A 22,839-nucleotide genomic window follows, 5' to 3' on the forward strand; every position below is an offset into this window, starting at 1 on the left:
TTACATAGAGAAAAGAGCACTCTTTAGTTATAAGCTGTTATTAGTCAGCCACCGCTCTTTTTTTTTTTTTTTTTTTTTTTTCTCCTGGTCATTGCACCTTTGCCGTGTGCTGTGTAAATGCAGACGATCGGATACGAGCCACTATTAAATGATAATGTAAGCAGGTCATCAAAAAAATCAGATACAGTTACAAAATCAGAATTGACCATCGAGATCTGCCATGTAAATGCAGCCTTTGGAAAAAGTTGTTGGCCTAAAGATCAATGTCCCATAATGCAATTCAAAGGCATAAATTTAATTATGAATCACAAAATATGGAAAACTGCTAATTTACATGTACTTATTTACAGACAAGTCTACAAAGTTATGTTGAGCGGAAAAAAAACTAATTACCTTATTAATTACATTTTTATTAAGCTTGCATTTCTCAATTTCTAAATATCTTTGCATATCTTAAGCACATAGAGTATTAATGGCAATTAAAATTGTGGTTTGGAACTGAAGTCTTTTTCTATTGTCACAGATAACAGATTTAACAAAAGAAACCAAAAAATCCCCCAACATTTTTCAGTATTGTTTATGGCTGATATCAAAGTTTTGGAAACAATCAACAATCAAAATCCACAGTATTTTGACATCAAACCATTTTAGTATTGTACGTGGTTGACATCAATCAAAATCCACACTATTTTGACATCAAACTCACTAAATAAAAACCCATTAAAAATAACCTGCTATAAATGCTGAGGAAACAGTTTACACAGTAAATAAGGAAACGATGTGAAGGAATATTTGTCATGACGCAGAAATGCTTCTGGTAAATGGAGCTGTAAAAAGAACAGGTTTAACTTCATCATTCACATACTACAGATCATGAGTTTGATTAGCTTTTCCCCCCTGAAACTCTGAGTTTCATTGATGAACAAACAAAAAACTTTGTCTACTTTACACAAGTTAAATGAACACAGAAACATGTCAAACATGTTCTATTAACGTGATTTGTTCTCATTTATCATTTTATTTAATCAGAATCAGGTTTTAATGATTTTAACAAAAAGAAGCAAGGAAAATCACACGATTTCCATTCTTGTGTTGTGACATTCTTCTCTTTTATCAATCTCCACACTATTAAAGGCAACTACATTCAGCGTTTTAACGTGTCACGGCTTTAGCTTTGTGACCTTTCTTAACTTCAGCTTAAAGTAACTTGGCGCTCCATGACAGACCAGCTCTTGATTAATCTGAAACAAAGATAGACAAGCGATCAAAATATTATCGTCACTGGCATTATTACTGATTATCAGGATATTTACTACAGGTTCATCAACACCATCTGACAACAATTCGTAGCTTGATTTAGTGGCTAAATCGCATGATTATGTACAAACTCATTCATACAATTTAATATGATTTGCTCATCCCCTAATGATGGTTGTGTTTAGGGACAAGGTTGGGTGCCACGCCACTTTTTAAAAACCATACATTTTTGACCGTATTAGCCACCTAACTGACAAAACGTAAAATAGTTACATTTTCTCGTGAGATCAGGCTGGGTTCATTGGAAATATGTGCCTTAGCCTACATTTTTGCAAAACATACAGTAAATACGTTGCTCCAGGTAGGATTTGTTGCATATTTTAGGTGACAAATCCACTAGAGGGCGCTGTCTGAATTTTTTGCGATTCTAAAAAACGTTACTTAGTTTTGGCAAGTCTTAGATGTGTATTATATTGTTTTATAAATATTGAGTCCTCTTCTTGTACACAATAAGGTGGGGCTTGTTGCACCCTTCCTTAAACCCAACCAATAGTGTTTGCAAACGTAAGCAAAAAGTCTACTGCAACCACAGAGTTTACATTTACATTGTATCAATTGACCCTTTGCTAAGCCCCGCCCTTCTTAGTTACTACGCCTGTCCAGCTTTCGTGCCTGGCATGGCTTTTGCAATGTGTAAGCACCGGTGTCAGACATTGCCAGGGATATAATGTCATTTTTGGCGAATAGGTAAGATATCTGAGAAAGCCAGACAAAAAAGGACTGCAGTATGCATTACAGGGGTATATTCACCACATAATAGGTAACCGATTAGAGAATAATTCAATCAAAATTGAAGCTAGTTTAGCCTAACCGCCTCATTCGCTAGCCATTCAACAGCTTAGCTCATGCTTAGCAGGAGAAATGAAATCTAAAAATAATCTAAAAATAACAAATTAAACCGTGACTTCTCTATTTTTAGCCAAAAAGCCTGATAGATTAATTGTTGTGCAATGAAATATAGCGTTACTAACCGACGAGGAAACACGCATGGACAATGTTTCTTTATCATTCATTGATAGAAAAAACAGCCAGAAAGGGGAAACTGATGTATTTGTGCCGAATATTAGCATCATTGACCCTTAACAATGTACAGTAAGTTACCTATTACTGTCAGTATGTTTGTGTGCTCTTTATAAATGACTGAAAAACAGCTGCTGATAAAGTATGTTGATCGCAAGTGCTCAGTTTCTGATCGCGTCTCTGTTTTCTTCTGTTGATTTGGAATTTTAAATATTTGTAGCTTGAAACAGACGGAAATATGGAGTTCAGTAAAGTTAGCAACAGATTCGCACATTCATAGTTTCCGGATCAAAAACTCATGACCTATTCGCTATTTGTATGACTAACGTTACTATGGCGAAGGCTTAAACGGAGCATTGCTCATAATGTCGAGTGAAAAAAGAAAAAGACATCCGTGAAACATGACCTGCTTTGTATTTTTGTAGGAAAAAGTTTAAATCTGTTTAGGGTATTTGAGAGTTATTGCCGTCAGTCTTTCACTGAATTTGTCAGGAAGTTCAAAACAAAACCTACTCTGCTCCTTAAGCGCCCCTCACACAACTTGATCCACGCTGGCATTTCTCCTCTTGGGTTTTTAGTTTTGAAAAGGGAAAAAATTCCACCATCCCGTCCAAACTTTTAGAATACCGGGTATCAGATTTGCACAATCCATAAGCACAACGCGATGGCCTGTTTCCCTCGCTCGAAAGCTTGACAGAGCCCCTACCCGTAGGTTGCTAAGCCACGATTGGTGGGTGGCGGTTTTTGGGTGTGGCTTAGCGAAGGGCCAATTTTGTGGAACTGTGCTTCTTTAGACTTGAACCCGAGCATCACACAGTACAAACTGAACTACCAAGCCAACGCTAACGCATTCCATTACATATCATAGGCATTAATAATATTTAGCTGTTTTTTATAGTGTTGTGCAAGGATCTGCATGGAAATAATAATTTGTTTGCCTGTAGTATGTCCCTGTAAATATCACTAGTGTGCAAAGGAACAAAAATTGTTGGTGCCACACTGCCCCCTAGTGTTTGTTTTAACTATAAACTGCAAACAAACTGAAACACATTTCTCCAATGAGACTGTGTTGATATTCCTCAATAAAATACTATATATATATATATATATATATATATATATATATATATACACACACACACACACACGCACACACACACACACACAAACTTTGACTTACTAGCTGTAAAACACTCTCAATGTTTTGAGTCTGGGTTAGGTCTAAATATGACCCAAGTTTCATTTGAAGTCCTATGACGTTTTCTGTAAGGGCACACAAACACAAGGCATAAAATTAGATGATACGATTAACTGTTTATGGTGACAACACACAATCTTGACGCAAGTCCTACCTGTCCCATTGTTCACAAGAAAAGCCCAACGACCAGGAACATTTACATTAGTCGTGTTTTTGAGGTTTGGAATGGAGGAGCCATTAGAATGATAATGAATGACATAGTAGTCGGTGGAGTTTATGGTATCATATCCAGCCTAATAAAACAATGTACAGGAATGTTATGCATATAGAGTTAACATACACTATTTAATCATGTGATTTTTAAAAATTCATTTATTTATTTTTTTTTACCTCCACTGGATAAGATATCGCTGCGCAGTCACCGTAATTCATCAGAATGAAAGAAAAACCACCTCCTGAAATCAAAACTACTTGAAAAGTGATTGCCTGAAAGGAAAACAAAACAACATTATGATTCATAATTGATTTATCCTTCACTATTCTGCTTTGAGAGATAGATAGATCAAATTTACTGGGTCTGAATGACGATCATATGCATTCATATCCCATGTAAGCACACAGTCCCATGTGACAACAAAGACCCAAATAGCCGTAAAGCCCTTGTTAGGGAAATACTGGTTTATATCCTGAGTGGCCCGGTCGAGCACACTTCCATTTGTGTACTCCTGATACCAATATTTGCCAATACCAATGTCATCAAGGTCAGTCCAGAGCGCAGCAATGTAATCTTCATTTCCATATGTGGGAAAGGGTTCAGGGTGAGATTCTGTTAAAGACTGGTTGAAAGTAAGGAGTCCATTATAATTAACCTGAAATAAATTAATAAACAAAAATCAGTTTAAATCCAGCAGCAGAATGTGAGCCAGTTATCAAAACATTTGATTCATATTAGACTAGAACTGAATTCTCACATATATGCTGCTGTACTTGCGGCCAAAGTATGTAAATGGAGCAGAGAAATCCACATATTGAAAGGAGTCATTGTCAAATTCAAGATGTTCAATGTCTCCCGCTGATGAGCCGAATGGATAGAATATTGCTGGGGCTGGCGAGAGCATAAACAACAAAACATACAAATGTAGATGGGAGATGTTTTACTACTCATCTCATATTCCTGCTATTAAAAAAAAGTAATCAAATACCTGCCCATGCAGTTGCTGTTGTTGTATAAACTGTTAAAAAATAATTCATTTATAAAACACAAAAAAAAAAACATTAAATAATGTGTTGTACAGTTAATTTAATTATTGGCAGACTTATTACCTGACGTGGTCATCAGTATAGTGTCTAATCTGGTGGTGTCTGAAACAATAAAATGCATATAAATGCAATTAAAAAACTCATGAACTCTCTTGACAAGTACAGCTTTCCATTCTGCATGTATAATTGTTGGAGAATCCACTCAGGAAACTTAAACTGCACTTCTAAAAATTAGCTAGCTACACTACATGCTACTTCCTATATAGGTAGTAACACTGAAGCTTTTTTCACACAGTGTAAAAAATGCTGAGCTCCACACAATTCCTTCATGTTGTCATAACACTAATCGATTAAGTTAACTTGCTTGTTTTTACAAATTAAAGTGGTTTGAACGTAAAACAATTATGTTGTCCCTCAGCATAGTTGCGTTGATTCAGCTCATTTTAATAGTTTGAAGCAGTTAAAACTATTCTTTGAGTACAGACAGGTTACAATTTTTTAAATATTAATTATTCATTATTTTATTTAAATATTTATTTCTTTAAATATTTCATTGCACGGTTTTAAAGTTCTCAGACTGTTAAGCATCAAAGTTGGAACAAATGTAGATCAGTAATCATAAAGTTTAGCACATGGTAGCACCTAAAAACAATGTTCTTACCTCAGCTGAATTGCCATTAGTTTAATTTATGTACTGAATTTCAGCTGTCTTCACTAAACAAAATATTGTTTACAAAATAGAAATAAAACTGTAAGATGTGTGATTTACCACTAGATGGCTGCAATACACCATTGTAGTATGTGATCTTGAATACGACACTGTGCTGCTTCAGACTATTGCAGGTTCACTAAATGGAATGTAGCTGTTGGCAAGCAAGATATTTCCTGCTAATAGCAGTGTATTGGAAAGAGTAGATAACTACTAGAAAGGCTACAGTATATTATCATAATCATAATATCATCTCTGAAAACTGTAGATAATCAAGTACCTGAGCTATTTGTAGCTATAGCTTATCCCCAACACTGGCATTTATAAAGGATATTTCATAAGCTGAAGCAAAACCTCCACATTTCGTGACTCAAAAATCAAAAATCGTTGCTTACATGGTAGACTCTTAATAAGACTATTATCTTAATAATATTAAAATCAGAGTATTGGTGTCCATGTAAATGTACTCAGAAAGTGCCTGATGAAGTCGCGAGCTGGAAAAGACAGCGCATTCCTCTGCCTTTCAGCATGCACCCTCCAGTGTTTTATTAAATTTGATGTGTTTCCCCCTTAAACGCAAGTGTCTGCTTTGCGCTGTTGTGTCAGAATCCTTGTGAAATACAGCCATATTTTAGGACGCTTATTTTAAGCAAATTTGACAAACATGATCATGCGTGTTGAATCTGAAGGGAGTCTCTCCGGCTGCCCTGTCCTGCGTGCATTGTGTGTGTGTCTGTGTCTGTCTGCGTTTGTGTGCGCGCGCATGTGTTTCATAACAACAAACCTGCCTAAACCTGCTTTAACCATTGTCCATAGCCACTAAATCCAAAAGTTTCAAAATTGTTTGTATTCAATACTTTTATAAGTATAATTTTCCATATCTGTAATGCCTGTATTTTGGCATTTTTTGCAGTCCACTTAGAAACCAACTTGGAAATAATTTTTTTCTTTATTGGCATTGACTGTTTTGAAATTCAAATGGCACTAACATGCCTGTGTTTTTATTTCTGTAATAAATATGGCTGTCAAGCCAGGATCTTGATGGTTTTATTGGGGGTTATGTTGTTTACAATAATATTTAGAATTTTAATAGTTTTTGTATTGCATTTACATTAATTTTACATTTGAATTGGTAAAATTACAACATTCAGTCTTTGAAATGTGATTATCCTGATTAATTGTGATTAATTTTCAAAAAAGTGTGATTTAATTAGTTAAATTTTTTTTTAATCGATTGACAGCACTAGTAAACATACATAAAATGTCTTAGGATCTTTGGAATTTATTATTTTATCGCCTTCATTACCCATTAAGGTTGTCAGTGCGGTGGTTTCTGAAAGATTCAAAAATACAAACACTCACTCAAAAGGGATGTTCGCTGTTTGTTCAAATTAATAATCAACTAATAAACAAGCTAATATGTTGACTTAATTCCTTCATGTTGTGCAGGCACAAATCAATTGTGTGAAACCCATTTTTGACAGTGCTTAAATACCCCATGAAACCATGAAATGTTTTCTTTTTTCCATCTTTATTATGGAATGTTTGATGGAAGAACATAAATTAAAATTCACTGGTCTACGATTTGTTTACTCTGAGTCTGGCACTTTTGGGAAAAAAAAGTGATTTATCTTTGAGAATGAATATGGTTGGTTGGATAATTGTAGTCTTACATGAGCAGTCAATACTATTTCCCATCATAATATTTTCCTTTTACTCAGAATTTTAATTGTAGATATCATTTTATGTTTATTTTGTCTCCATTCCTACACTAAAATACTGTATATAGAGTAACTCATGACTAATTACCTGATTGAACTTCGGTGACTTGTGATGTATTTTCCATCGAAGTGGATCCTAAAAGAGTTAACACATATAAACAACATTAAATACCACTCAATTGATAAAGTGCAGTTGTCTTTGTTATTAAATATGCTTATTAAAACTATATGGACTATAAAAAAAAGATAAGGTTTAAATTCAAAGGTCTGTCAGTATCTATTATTGCTGTTGTTTTAGTGTCTGTTAAAGAAAGACAGTTAAAAGAAAATGAAAAAAAAAACTCTTAGGAAATAACTCTCACTATTAACTATTGGCTTATCACCTGCCTATCATTAATATTTTAACTCTTTATTAGTACTTATAAAGCACATATTCTGCATGATTGTATTCTACATCCTTTATTGTACCAATACTCAACTATTCCTTATTAACAATTTATTAGCAACAAATTATGAGTTTATTGAGCTTAAAGTCAGCTAATGGCTTGTTAATAGTGAGAATTGTACTTTAAAATAAAGTGTGAGCATGTTTTTTTTTTGTGAGAAAAGACATTTTAAAGTTCCATAATTACCTGTTTTTGTTTGCGCCATGACTGTTAAAAAGAAATAAATGAATAAATTCAGAGACATGTTTGCTTTTTCCACATTATTTAACAGATGGTAAGAACACTTACGCTGAGCCAGGACTGATGCGAACACCAGAAGATGGTGTAAAACCAGAGAAGAACTCATGATGAAACGTTAAAGATCAAATGCCTGATGCAGGAGTCCGTCTTTTGTAATCAGAAAATTATTAATTCTCTCTAACTGATGCCAATCTAGAACAATGGAAACAGGGATCAGATATTTTTCTATACGTTTGTAAAACCGGCAGTGTTTTAAAGATTTTTAGAATCTTTAAAATAATCTTTGAATCCAGATCTTATATCTAAAAACAATCATAACCAATCGTTAGTCATAACCCAACGTTGGCTCAAAATATGGACAGTTAAAATAAAACTTCAATTTTTAATCCAATGTTCTGGTTTGTCCATATTTTTGACCCAGTGTTGGTTTAGAACGACACAATATATATTTTTTATTTGACCTCTGAGTAAAGTCTACTCAGTTCACATTGTTCAGTAAATAAATAAAAAAAGGTTTGCAAATATTTTAAACGCTTTACAACCTTTAAAACACCTATAACACAAGGTTGTAAAGGTCACCTGAATTCCGCATAATTACACCTACTTTATTTCTAATTTAACTTAACAATTCATTGATAATTTTTTTTAAGTATCATGTTGCTGCTGTCCTAAACATAAGATACATATTTAAGCATATTTGTTGCTGTTTTCTCAGCTTTTATTGTTTATAGACATGTACAGTATATCAATTATTGGTAACAACAATTGGTTACATCATGTTTTAGTTTCAGTTGAACAAGTAAGAATTGGTGAACAAGTCAATTTGTCAGAGATTATATCTCATAGAGTGTAACAGTAAACAGCGAGATGTGACTTACCCCACACACTTTCTCCTCAGATGTTCTCACGTCAGCTGTGTTTGAGCAGGAAGATATGATTTTAAACATCTCTGCACTGTTTACAGGAATAACAATCCCTGTAATGGAGGAACTTTTGTGATTACTGTGTCAAAAAAAACAAAAAAAAAACAAGATCATTAAAAAATTACTTTAGTTGCCTTTCTAGATGTATCATTTCACATTCATTCTTCCATCAACTTGCATGAAGAAAGCTTGTATACGGTTACACTGTTATGTTTTTTTGTTTTTCTTTTTTGAATGTTGTGGAATCCCAAAGGTTGATCTAATGTTAGAACATTTATACTAACAGGAGAGACTACATTCAAAAATAATCTACAGAATGGCACGTAAGCAGCTGAAAAACACAAATGCTGAACAAACAAAACACTTATGCCTCTTTCTGACATACTTCCTAGCTGTTTAAATAGATGATAAGAGAATTAAACAAGATGCAGAGAAGGTCTGCTTTTTTGATTTTTAGGAACTGTGAAGGGAATATAAAGGCAACATTAAAATGTTTTTTAAGTATTAAAAAATATTAAAATATTGAAAAGTGCTTTTATAATGTATGTGTATATATATTGAAGAAAAAGATTATAAGTTATTTTTGAATGTTGAATGTCGAGTTTTGAATGTACTTTAAACGAAAACAAGTAGTATAAACATTAGATGAAGCCCTACCTAAACCTTTTTTTTTATATTAAAACATGCTGGCATGTGTTTGTCTTAAAAATGGTGGGCACTGTGCAAAGACATTTTTAAGATTTCTAATTATATATAGATTCAAAAATAAACAAGTGTTCATGACTATACAGAAAAAGTACAATACTATAATAAGAAAACTTCAGTTTGCAGAATCAAGCAGAATAAGAAGTTGCCTTTATTGTCTAAAAATCAATGGAAGTGAACGAGACCGGAAGTCTTGAGCCAAAAAGATTCCAATGGCTGCGTCCACTCGTACGTCAAGAATAAAGTCAATAGGTCAGCTCAAAAAGACACAAACTAAACACTTAGATTTATTCACTGAGCAGATGCTTTTATCTAAACATAATTTACAAATAATAAAAAAAAAATCCAATTGCATTTGTTCCACATTTATGATGGGATTATTCAAACTCTTGTCATTTCAAACTTGTAAAAGAACACACAAACGTTGCTTGACCAACAACTGACTCATAAACTTGATGAAACTCCTACAGTACCTGATTCGCTGGTTGCGTTGAAGGCCCAGCGACCGGGAACGTTTACATTAGTCGTGTTCTTGAGGTTTTGGTAGTTGCCATTAATTGAATCAGGAATTACAAACTTGCTTACGGAGTTTATTGTGTCGAATCCGGCCTGTTAAATCAAAATGTTATAAATACATACAGAGCTGATGTAGAAAATATTGTATTTTACATTCTGTGATGTTTTACCCCCACTGCTCCATTTAAGACTGCACAGTCACCATAATTCAACAGAAAGAAAGAGCCTCCATCACCTGAAATGAAAACCGCTTGGAACAGGATTTGCTAAGAGAGAGAGAGAAAAAAATCATGATTCACTGTCTATATAGTCTGTGACATGGAAGGAATAAAAAAAAAAAAAAACTTTTACCGGGTTTGGCTGAGAACCGTACTTCCAAGTGGCAACAAAGACCCAGGAAGCATTGAAGTTTGTTGGAGAGAAATATTGGTTCATATCCTGAGTGGCACGGTCGAGCACACTTCCATTAGTGTACTGCTTATATGAGAAAAAGCCATTGTAATTGTCATCAATGTCACTTCAGAGCGCAGCAATGAAATCATCAGTTCCTCCAAAGATATTAAATTCATAATTTAATGCTGACGATAATGTGAATGTAAGAAGTCCATTATAAATAACCTGTAATATGAGAAATCAATTTTATTTAGCAATAATCACAATTGGCTAATCACTGCATTTGCATTCAGACTTTGACTGACAACATAACTGAATTCTCACATATAAGCTGTTGTATGTGTGGCCAAAGAATGTAAATGGGGTTGAAAGAGCAACAGGATATGAGCTTTCAGAACCATATTCAAAATGTTTAGTGTCTCCTACAGCCGAGCCGAATGGATAGAATATCTCTGGAGCTGCAGAGAGAAGAAACGATAAGAAAATCAAAGTAAAAAAATAACAGGTCAGAATCATGCAATTATACTGATTCTGAGATGAATGAAGCAATAATTAAAGTCAGTACCTGTCCATGGCTGTGCAGAAGATGTTGGACCAACTGTTAAAGAGAAAGCAATACGAGAAAACACTGTAAAAATACACAAAAAAGTGTTGCACAGGAGTTATCTATAACGAAATGCATTGTTACTTGGTGAAACTGTGGTGGTAGGGAATATGGTGGCTAGTGAAGAATAAACAAAAAAAAAAAAAATGGCAACTCAGAAATATGAACAGCTAACACAAACATAGGGACTTGTATACAGAAAGAACAACAGGCTAACAAGAAAAGTAGGGTCTGAGAACAAAAATGAAGCCGGCGGAACAGAATAATAATAATTAATAATTCCTTACATTTATATAGCGCTTTTCTAGGCTCTCAAAGCATTTTACACATAGGGGGGTCTCCTCATCCACCACCAGTGTGCAGCATCCACCTGGATGACGCGACGGCAGCTATATTGTGCTAGACTGCACACCACACACCAGCTTATGGGTGGAGAGGAGGCAGAGTGATGAAGCCAAATATGATATTGTGAGGGTTAGAAGGCCATGATGGACCGAATCCAGTGGGCAAATTTGGCCAGGATGCCGGGGTTAAACCCTTGCTCTTATTTGAAGAACAATATTTTTAATGACCACAAAGAGTCAGGACCTCGGTTTATTGTCTCATACAAAAAACTGTGCTCACTGAAGCAGTATAGTGTCCCCGTCGCTATACTAGGGCATTAGGACCCAAACAGACTGCAGGTTGGGCGCCCCCTGCTGGCCTTACTAACACCACTTCTGGCAGCAACCCAGCTTTTCACAGGTCTCCCATCCAGGTACTGACCGGGCGCAGCCCTGCTTAGCTTCAGTGGGTGAACATGTGAGAGTTACAGAGAGCTAGCAGCTGGCAAAAACAAATCATATGATTAAAAAAAAAAGATTCAATTATTACCTGGTGGAACTGTGGTGGTTGACAGTATGACATTGTCTGAAAAAATGAACAAAAATGAAAACAGCAATGAATAATCTCTTGAAGTTCATGAGTAAAGTTTTCTATTCTAAAACTTTCATCTGAAATAAACAAGCCTAGAAAAAAGAACTTTGTTATTGTGAGAATAAAAGATAAAACATAAAGATAAAGCATTGCACGGGAGTTATCGATACGTGACTGCATTATTACCTGGTGAAACTGGTTGACAATGTGGTGGTAAGTAGAAAAGAAAAAAGAAAACGGCAATGAATAATTCATTAAACTTGCTTCGTGTCTGTAGTTTACTTTCCAATAACTTTCACAAGAAACAAACAAGCTTAAAGGGCCATGAAACCCCCTCGTTTCAGCAGGGTGTTTTCACACCTCTACTTTGGAAAAAGTCAGAAAAGTGGAAGCCGCGTCTTTATTAAGAGGAGACTACAAGCGAATCCGCATCTCAGTGTTTGCAGATGAGAACAGCTCTAAGGTAAACAATGTTCCTCCGTAGACACGCAAGTTATTGTTGTCGAGCGTTGCGTACACTGTAGTCCCTGCGTGATTCCAGCTGCGCTCTCACAGAGAGAAAATGAAAACAAAACTTCACTGCAGCAAACAATAAAAGCAACACTTCACGTTTGTTTTGCCAACACAATGTGGCGTCTTTGCCGTCTAAACACTGTGACAGTAATGAATATGAATGAAGTTGCGCAATAGAGCGTGCTGATTGGTTTGAACCAAGCCTTACTCATGCATTAATGCATCACACTGTAAGACGTAATAAGACACACTCTGGCACAGACGTCCAGTCTGCACGCTGGAATACACGCTATTATCTCATGGCCATGACGCAGCTTCAAAAATTAGTTTCAAACCAGAAGTACGAATTTGCTTAAAATAACACAAAAACAACCAATTTATACTTTTTAGTGAGATATAGGTGTCCTAATAGTGTTTTTAGCAGTGTGGGACACATATACGACTGTCAACAGCTCAAAAAATGTGTTTTGGTGTTTCGTGACCCTTTAAGACATTAAATACATCAAGATCAAAAGAAATTGATTCATTATTGTATCATAGATGCAAGAGAAACACAAGAGCATAAGACATGTACGGGAACAAGAAAACTGAACACCTAGCATGACCAATGACCGACAAACATTGGCAAAAACATAGGTACTTACTGTATATACAGGGAGAACAACTGGCTAACAAGAAAACAAGGAACTGAGAACAAAAGTTGAGTCGGAGGGATGAAGAAAAAAAACGTTTGATAAGAAACGGCATTATTACCTGATGGAACTGTGGTGGTTGGGAACATGCCGTTGTCTGAAATAATGAACAAAAATCGTAAAGATAAGAAGGCAAATGCTAGTGTTGAACGATAAATTGACATGCAATCACATTTCTGCGATTTCCGTCACGCCATGTAAGAAAAGTATGGTGATGTAATCAGCAGTTAATCTCCTCCCTGAGTCACACAGAGCAACCAAATACACGGAAGAAAACCAAAGAATTTATAGCTGTGTCTGAAATAGTATCTGAATGCAGCCTTTATGATGCAAGCTCAGAGATGCAATGTCAGACACAATGCACTCAAGGGAGCTAGTGACATCACTGTGAGGGGTAGGATTTGGAGTGGGGTTAGGTAAGCACATTATAAAGCATTGGATGCAGCTCAGATTGCATCTGCACCGAGTTTGCAGCCAGACCCCTCTGTCGAAATTGCCTACTAAGTAAGTACTGCATTTGAATTGGAATTAACTACTTGACCGTTAGAAAAATGTTTAATCCAGTATGAATGTGAGTAGTATGAATGCCACTCTGACGTAGTACATCCGCCATTTTGTCATGATCACGTGACCTAAGCTGCGTCCCAAATGGCACACTATACACTATGCACTCATGCACTATGTACTTATGCACTTACACACTCAACAGGATAGTATATGTATGTAGTGGCGTCCCAAATGGCACACTAATGTTTTTTTACTAGGTGGAAATTCAAACCGTTTCCCTGATGACGTTTGCCAAATCAGTGAAATAAATGACCGAATTATCAGATAATACCTGCCGTGAGTATTACCGCATTCACCATCGGGAGGCGCTATAATCACTCTCGTAGGAGAATTTTGCTTTCACCATCCAAAATAAATAAAGTTATTCAACATGTGCGCCCGATAGCTCCGCCCCTTCCGCTATGTAAGCAAACCTGCGGTCGTTGAGTGCGTGAAGTGTCCATCATTCCACACTTCATTTTAGCGGCTGAATGAGTGCATCATCCAGGTAATTAAAGTGCACTTATTATTTTTAGAGTTTTCAGTGTGAACACACTACTTACACTATTTATACTACAAAATGGCGTAGAATAGTGCATAAGTATGCGATTTGGGACGCAGCTCTACTCGCATCAGTTGTGTCGCTTCACTCCCATTTTTGAATTCTCTTGCTTCATGGGATAGCATAGTGTAAATCAGATGCGCATTTCAGAATCTTGTTGGAAGTAGTAGGTCATTGGGATAATTCTTGTATACTGAAATCAAAAAGCTATGAATTTTGACATACTAATTTTCTCACATTCTGTTTTTAGTGTACAATAAAGTATGGAGGCATCCAACGCAGCCAATAGGAAATCCTTATAGCATTTGTAGGATAAACAGAAGATTAAACTGCTTTTATTTTATTAAACAGGATTAATAAACACAAGACCATCAAAGTTCTTATTTTTATTTTCCTGATAATAAAGTATGTAGTAATTCATGATTTATTCTGTTTAATGCTGCGTTCACACCAGACGCGGAACACGCGTCAAGCGCGAGTGATTTACTTGTTAAGTCAATGCAAACGTGAGAATAGGCATCCTGCGGCACGAATGACGCGAATTGCGCAAATGGCGCGGTGCGTATAGCGTAACACGCACGAATAGCGCGGCGTCAGGAGCTTGCTCTTGTGGGGGCGTGATTGTGACGTAGAACCTGTTGATGGTGTCCCGGGGGAAATCCTCCAGGCGACACCGACAACAAGTTATCAAACTCTGCTTGGCTCAGTCAGAAGCACCGCTGAAAGCCTCCGTCATCCAGGTTCAGTTTCTGGGGGACTTTATGAGCTCACAGAGCTGGGTGCACCTCTGAAAGAATCTAGTAGACTCAGACACAGCCCTAAACGTTTCGACGCTGTTTTTCATCCTTCTTAAAGCACATAAACACTGTTATTTTCTTTACAAAATCCATGTTAGCTATTTAGCTACAAAGCTAGAGCCACCTGGCAGATAGAAGCCCTGCCCATCACGCGAATCCGCGTCTGTTCTGTAGTGAATTTGATGCGCGAATGAAGCGGATTTGAGGCGCGAATGAAGCGAGTAAACTCAAATGTTCACGCGGCAATTTACGTGCGAATAGCGCGATTTATCCGCGCATTCCGCGTCTGGTGTGAACACAGCATAAGAAAGACACATCATTTCACAGAAAGACTTATTTTAAACACTCAAATGAAGCTGAGTAAAAATGTCATTAAATCCTGGTATTTGCATGTACTTTCAGGTTTAAAATTAGCAACATTTACTACAAAGGGCCGTAGTTCACAGAATGATTATTGGATTATCAATGCGTTATTTTGCATTTGGCAGAGCACTTTGTTTGTGTGATAAATTCTGCTCCAGCTGAACACGCATGCTGGAGATTCACTGCTGATAACACAATCGGCTTTATAGACAATCACGTACAAACTGTTCCACATGCAGTTGAAATGTATTAAATATTTACACAAAAGAAACGCATAGAGTCCAGGACAGGAACAGTAAACCTCTAGAACAGTCAAATAATTTGTATTGTATTGTATTTAATACCTGATGGATAAGTGGTGGTTGTCATTGTGGTGGTTGCTGAATGAATAATAAAAAATATTGTGAGTCATTGAGTCAGCTCAGTGAAAACTGAGTTTTTTTTTTAAATACCAACCAGAAATTAACCAGAAATACCAAAATGAAATCAAATTGACATGAAGGTTGATGCAAATCAAAAATGCAAATCAATTTAAAACTTTTATCGTCCATTAGACATCCACACATTGATGCCATTTTGACCATCAAAATAAAGACACAAAAAGTTTCAGAATTTAAGGAAAATTTTTCATTATTAAAAAGTTTAATTCCAAACTTACACTGGATTTTGTCTCCTTACAATGCACGTAAGCTTGACTTTGGCATCAAAAAAACAAAAATTTCATTACAAGATCATCCTGTAATAAATTTTTGATGCAAATGTTAGATCAAATTGATTTTTAAGCTCAAAATTTTTTGACATGTTTTGGTTTATACCGTTTTGACATTAAGGTGTCTGCTGAAAAGCAAAAGAAAAAAACTTCCTTTATCAACATTGATAGATAAATGTCCTTTAGGTCAGTCATTTGATGCTAAAAGTTTCTTATAGCTGGGAATGGCTGACGTTAAACACTGCACACGTGTTTCGAAACACTGCACCGTAGCGTAATCCGAAACACCAGGTCACCTGACTAAAGCAATGCAAAGCATCGGACATTTAAGAAGCGTTTCGAGACCTGGCAAATCTGCGTTTGATTGAAAAGGTTGTAAAAAATCTTATGTAGCCTAGTGGACTGTGCATGTGCACAGACTAACTGTGCTGAAAATGTCCTCAGTTCGAATCCTGACTTGTACAAATATCAGAAATTGTGTCTTGATGTATTTTATTAATGTTATTTTTTTTTGACCAAAACAAGACATATTTCAGGGCTCGAAATTGCAACCATTTTGGTCGCATATGCGCCGAAATTTAATCTATGCGACCTCATAGTATATTTGGGAGCATTTGTGCGACTGCATATAATGGGTGTAGTGCGACCTGTTTAGATTTTATCTAAAATGTGCTGAATCGGACTTCCCTGCCACTATATTGGTTCATATTAGCTGTCAATCACTCAAGGCTTTCCGCTGTCAGATGACAAAGAGCTTTTGTGACTGCCGGAAATGCAAACGGCTGAAGTCTGAGGAAGACACAATGAAAAGTACGCAGGTTTTTAATACCACCTAAAGTTACAAATAATGGCGCAGAATAGAGCGATCATGTGGTAATTGTAGATCCGCCAGCCGAGATCAACGGAGTGATTTCGGAGAGAATGCTGATTGACTAGGAGTGAATTAGCTGTTCAATGGGCCGAATATCAATGTGTTGCATTTACTGCATGTTCAGCGCAAACGGCCCCTAAATGTAAAATCTACCACTGTACATCATCGCCAAAGAAGCTCGCCTTTTCTTAGTTTAAGCTGAAACTGCGGCTCATGACAAATAATGGTACTGCGCCAGTGGTCACCACAAGAATCCTGCCTTGCATGCTTATATATTGGGTCAGCTGACTCACCTGATTTTTTCCAAAAAGAAAGAAAAATGTAAATCGTCGCATAACGAGACTGAGCATTTAAAATGACACAAACCCAAACCAAAACTTTTAAAGAGTGGCAGAAGTGAGACTTTTCTTCCTTTCTTTTGTCTGTTCTTCTCTTGACATGAATATTCTTCTTCTATTTAGTTACTGATGACTACTTTGCAGTTTTCAGCATTGAATTGAATGATTTATTATAATCTTACATTTATGTTTTGTAGCAGAAATATTATTTATTAAATTGGCATGCACATAAAATTAATATTGCAAAATGCAAATTTCTTACTTCAGTGCTTTTTGCTTGATGCAAACCATAGATTTATTTAATGAAACAGTTGGGCATTTAATAGCAGATAACACATTCAAGGCAGCATGATAATGAAAAATGTAATTCATTGTTAGTATCATTGTCATCATTAATATATTTATAATTATTAGACATTCCTTGCGCAAATCTCAATAAGTCATTCCAGAAGTAGTTCGATAGTGGTTTCTGATTTTTGTTAGTCCTGATTGATGTTGTTTTCAAACACAGTAAATCCATTAATAGAAAATTTGCAGTGGTGTGCTTTCATTTTGGTGGGTGCTCCTAAATTTTTTCTGGTGCTCCTAAATTTTTAAAGTTCGAAGCACCGGTGCTACGAAGTAAAAAAGTACATTGTATTTATTCACAAAATATTTATTCGGATGTCAGACCGATATTAAAATAAAACACATTACAAGAACAGAGCATTTAAAAACTAAATCTATAACTGCATCACCAAAGATTTCAACCCATTATCTTTGCATGCTAGTCAAGAACTCACTGCTCCACTAAATTACTTGAAACTTCAATTCTCAATGTAGGGTGTAATTCCTCAATTTGCGTAAAATTTTCTTTGCTAAAGCTGTTCCAGAGCAACACATAAAAATGACCACTAGGTATCACTTTAGAAACAGGCTGTTCAAGCTTTAACACATTAGCTTCAACTGTTTCAGTGTTTCATAAAGCCTCGCTCTGCCCATTACTACTTACAGCAAGCAGTAGATTATTTGGTTGCATCAGAAAACAAATGCTGAAGGGCACACAGTAAAAAATGGGACAAGCTAAAGCAAATTTTTTTTAAGTGAAACAAATGTAGGGCGGGGCTGGCTTGATTTTATCTATTGGGAATTGACAGGCTTCCCCATCCTGTCGCCAGTAAACAAATCATTGGAAAATTAAATATGGATGGAAGGAAAGTCATACTGATTTCAGGAGCAGAATATATTTTTCAAAGAATGATGTGCTCAGATAAATCATTCATACTAAACATTGCAGTATTGCCAAAAAACAAACAAACAAAAAACTAAACAAATTAATAGTATTTCATGACTTCTCGCTATCTTACTGAGGTGGCATGAACGACAAATTCCTCATCAGGAAAAACCAGAGAATCCAGTAATGATGTGTGATAAAAGATTGAAGAACTGCACAAATCAGGATTGAGCTTAAGAGAATAGTTTACCAGTCAAAGTGCCTATATAAAACTGTTAATTGTTTAACTGTAGATTTTTACACTTATTGCATGGTAAGTGAAGATAATGGTTTTTAAAAGAAAGAAGAGATTGTGAGGATTTGTGATCTGTTACCTGGCAATGTTGTTTGAAAAGGAGTTGGTTGTTGGTTGGCTGTTCAAGAGAAACAGATGACATTACATTTTGAAGCATATACATGTGTTTGTTTTCATTGTATTTGCTACGTAATCAAAGAGATCCTCTAAAGAAAGACATACTCAGTGGCAGGACTGATATAAACAGCAGCAAATGCTGTAAAACCAGAGATAACTTCATGTTGATGAAGTCAGAGATGATAACAGCACATGTAGAAGTCCTTTTGCTGTAAACAGAGAGAGAGCTGTATTACTTTTTTTTTTTTTTTACCTCCAAAGGGCTTAGTGGCCACATTTGGACAGCACATTTTAGCTCTTATGTTTTATAATTTGTTTCAGCCATACAGTGTTATCCTGCAACTGTTTTGCGGCATATGAAATGTTCCACACACTATTTTAATTGTCCAAAATAGGCAAAAAATGTGTTTACTGATAGTCAAAACATGTTCAAAAAGTATGTGTGTATGTGTTATTAATGGAACAACAGTCAGGAAAAAACTGCTGTGTTCAAGGCAGAAATATAGAGTTTTTCATTTTGTTACACAAAGGGGACTTTATTGTGTTTTATGGGAATTTGGACATATATGGACGTCATTTTTCTCTAAAAGTACATCATATCAAAAGTTAATACTTAGGTTTTATTCTAATTAGGTTCCAATAAGCCCAAATAGCAAAGAGAAATAAAAAATGCATGTAAAAAAACAGCTTGGGCCTTAAGAGGTTAACAGCAGAAACAACTGTATTTATAATTGTATAATGTAACCAACCATAATATATACTTTTAAAAAGTTGAGAGAATGAAATCATACTTTTCCAACTCTGAAGTTCCACTTTGTTTTAGTTTTAACTGTTGTATAGTTTTTATTTCTTTTGGTTTGGCTGCAATAAAATATTTTTTTTTAAATGTTAACATTTTTTTTTAAATTATTAGACACCCTAAGATTTATTTTTAAGAAATCACTGTTGTCCTATAACTTGCCTAATTATCCCAACTTGCCTAGTTAACATAATATCATCAAGTTTTCAAATTTCAGCTGAATACTAGTATTTTGCAAAATAAGTAGAACAATATTACAAGCTGTCATCATGGCAAAAACATTTTTTAATAGTTTTAACTTATATTTATTTATAAAAATTATTAAGTTTTAAAAATGTGTTGTCTCTAAAATATTGTCTCAGTTAAGCAACACTTAAAATATATATTTAAAAGAAATAAAATTTGATGAATGAACTTGAACTTGAACTTGTTCCCCAGTGTAATCAGTTAGCAAATACAGTGCACTTTTTTGTTTCTGTGTACTGATTGATATATCAGATATATACTAATATATATATATATTCTGTTTAACAGAGATTTTTCCAACACATTTCTAAACATAATAATTTTAATAACTCATCTCTATTAACTGATTTATTTTATCTTTGCCAGGATGACAGTAAAAAAAATGATTAGATCCTTTTCAAGACACTTCTGTACAGCTTAAAATAACATTTAACGACTTAACTAGGTTAATTAGATTAACTAGGCAGGTTATGGTAATTAGGCAAGTTATTGTATAATGATGGTTTGTTCTGTAGACTATCAAGAAACAATTTGCTTAAAGGGGCTAAAAATTTTGACCTTAAACGGTTTAAAAAAAACTAATAACTACCTTCATTGTAGCCGAAATAAAACAAATTATAATAATTCTGACTTCAACTGTGTGTATGTATGTATGTATGTATGTATGTATGTATGTGTGTATGTGTGTGTGTGTGTGTGTATATATATATATATGTGTGTGTGTACAGTATGTATGTATGTATGTATATAATAAATATATAATTACACAGTCGAAATAAGCACAAGTAATGATAATGTTTTACTCACCTCTGACAGCTTCATCCAACAGGCTCACCTACAGTGGTGTAGCAGGAAGTATGTTTGGTTTATATACTGTACGCCCCAGCGCCGGGGTTGCATCTAAAATGTAAGAAAATATGTCACTTTCATTGGAACAGCGCCAATAGCTCTAACAGAAAACCTGAAGCAAAAGTCTTTCCCTACAGACATCACATGACTTATAGATGAATTATAATATAAAGTAAATATGTGAACAGTGTTCATATGCTGCAGTTTCTAGCTAAAGTGACAGCAGATTTATGACACACTTCAAACAGATTCTTTCTGTTTCTACAAAAAAGGCTAAATCTAATTTTATCCAGTTGATCTGGTGGTATTACAGTCTGTCAGAGCAGCAAGGCATATGGTTTTATTTACTTCTGATATCACAAATCCTAGAGCTGATATTTCTGTAAGCACTGAATTGTTGTTGACAGAAGGCAGCACTTGTGCTTTCTAGAGAAAGACTTGCTCATAACTTGGTGTTTTTAGGTTTTTTTATCGATTGTGATCTACATTCTGTACTTTGTTCATGAATCGCTCTGTCAGCTATTCTGATTTTCCAGTTTTCAGTTCTTGGAGGAACATTACATTCCAGTGATGGGAAACAACAAGGTGCATTCCAGTAAATGTGAGTATAAAAACCCTGATACTGTTCAAGATCTACAACCATTTTCAAACCATTATCTGTTTTTATATTGTCATTCAGATAATGTTAATGCAGAAATCACAAGTGCATTGATACCACTCTCTGCAATGTAAGCTTACCTTATTGTTTCCCATGACTGCAATGTTATGTTGTGTCAAAGACTGAAAGCAGGTCTTTCCTTAGAAAGCACAAAAATTACTTGGTGTCAACGACAATTCAGTGCTTACAGGAATACTTATCAGAGCTAAATAAAATAATAATCATCCTTACTGTTCTGATAGACTTTAGTGTCTCCAGATCAACTTGATGAAATTTGATTTAGCCTTTTTTAATGATAAAGAAAGAATCTGTTTGATGTGAGCAATCATTACACTGTGACTTCAGCTGAAATGGGAAAACAATGAAATAATGGTGTCACTAAAAGTAAACCTGCAGCACATTAACACTCTCTTTGAATACTGTACTTGATTACGAGCAGCTTTAGTTTAATTGTATGAAGTTCATCGTATTAATTAAGTTTTATTTTGTTTTAGTTTGGCTGGATTAAACGCAGTTCATTTTTTAAGGTCAATTTTAAAGTCAATATTATTAGCCCCCACCCCAAGAAGCTTTTTTCTTTTCAGATTATCTACAGAACAAACCACTGTTATAATGTCTTGCCTAGTTAACATACAGTTGAAGTCAGAATTATTATGTATATATTCTCCCCAATTTCTGTTTAACAGAGACCTTTTAACACATTTCTGAACACAATAACTAATTTCTAATAAATGGTTTCTGTTCTGACAGACTTCACCAGATCAACTTGATAAAACTTGATTTAGCCTTTTTTGAAGATACAGAAAGAGTCTGTTTGACATGAGCAATCATTACGCTGTCACTTCAGCTGAAATGAGAAAACAATGACATAATGGTGTCACAAAAAGTAATCCTGCAGCACATTAACAGTCTCTTTGTATACTGAACTTGATTACAAAAAAGCAGCTTTAATTTCATTGTATGAAGTTCATTGTATTAATTAAGTTTTATTTTGTGTTAGTTTGGCTGGAATAAAAGCAGTTCATTTTTATGGTCAATTTTAAGTCAATATTATTAGAATATTATTAATGACTAATTTCTAATAAATAATTTCTGTTCTGACAGACTTTAGTGTCACCAGATCAACTTGATAACATTAGATTTAGCCTTTTTTGATGATACAGAAATAATCTGACATGAGCAATCATTACGCTGTGCCTTGAGCTAAAATGGAAATAGTAGTACTTGATTACGAAAAAATTAGCTTAAAATTCATTGTATTCATTTATTTGTAATCCATATACATATACTATTAGTGTACTTGT

At 35.0% G+C, this 22,839-nt stretch overlaps 1 protein-coding gene across 4 annotated transcripts; it reads right to left on the minus strand.

Moving 5' to 3' along the window:
* Window positions 1-561: 561 nt before the first annotated feature.
* On the minus strand, window positions 562-22,152 carry LOC101882112 (sushi, nidogen and EGF-like domain-containing protein 1). Of its 4 annotated transcripts, none has more exons than XM_073918891.1 (15): window positions 10,407-10,673; window positions 10,226-10,321; window positions 10,013-10,148; window positions 8,790-8,913; window positions 7,960-8,103; window positions 7,858-7,878; window positions 7,314-7,361; window positions 4,859-4,897; window positions 4,738-4,767; window positions 4,507-4,640; window positions 4,108-4,404; window positions 3,926-4,021; window positions 3,690-3,828; window positions 3,518-3,600; window positions 562-1,241 (listed from the first exon to the last, which is right to left on the minus strand). In XM_073918891.1, the coding sequence occupies exons 5-15, from the start codon at window positions 8,015-8,017 to the stop codon at window positions 1,161-1,163; spliced, it is 1,026 nt and encodes a 341-aa protein (XP_073774992.1). In that variant the 5' UTR covers window positions 8,018-8,103; window positions 8,790-8,913; window positions 10,013-10,148; window positions 10,226-10,321; window positions 10,407-10,673; the 3' UTR covers window positions 562-1,160. The 4 variants fall into 4 exon arrangements, 3 of the variants coding, with proteins under 3 accessions (XP_073774992.1, XP_073774993.1, XP_021336093.1); XM_073918892.1 differs by having other exon boundaries at window positions 8,790-8,887; window positions 10,407-10,647; XM_021480418.3 differs by lacking the exon at window positions 10,407-10,673 and having other exon boundaries at window positions 10,013-10,321.
* Window positions 22,153-22,839: the final 687 nt, after the last annotated feature.

Source organism: Danio rerio, chromosome 12, assembly GCF_049306965.1.
Source record: "Danio rerio strain Tuebingen ecotype United States chromosome 12, GRCz12tu, whole genome shotgun sequence".
NCBI lineage: Eukaryota > Metazoa > Chordata > Actinopteri > Cypriniformes > Danionidae > Danio > Danio rerio.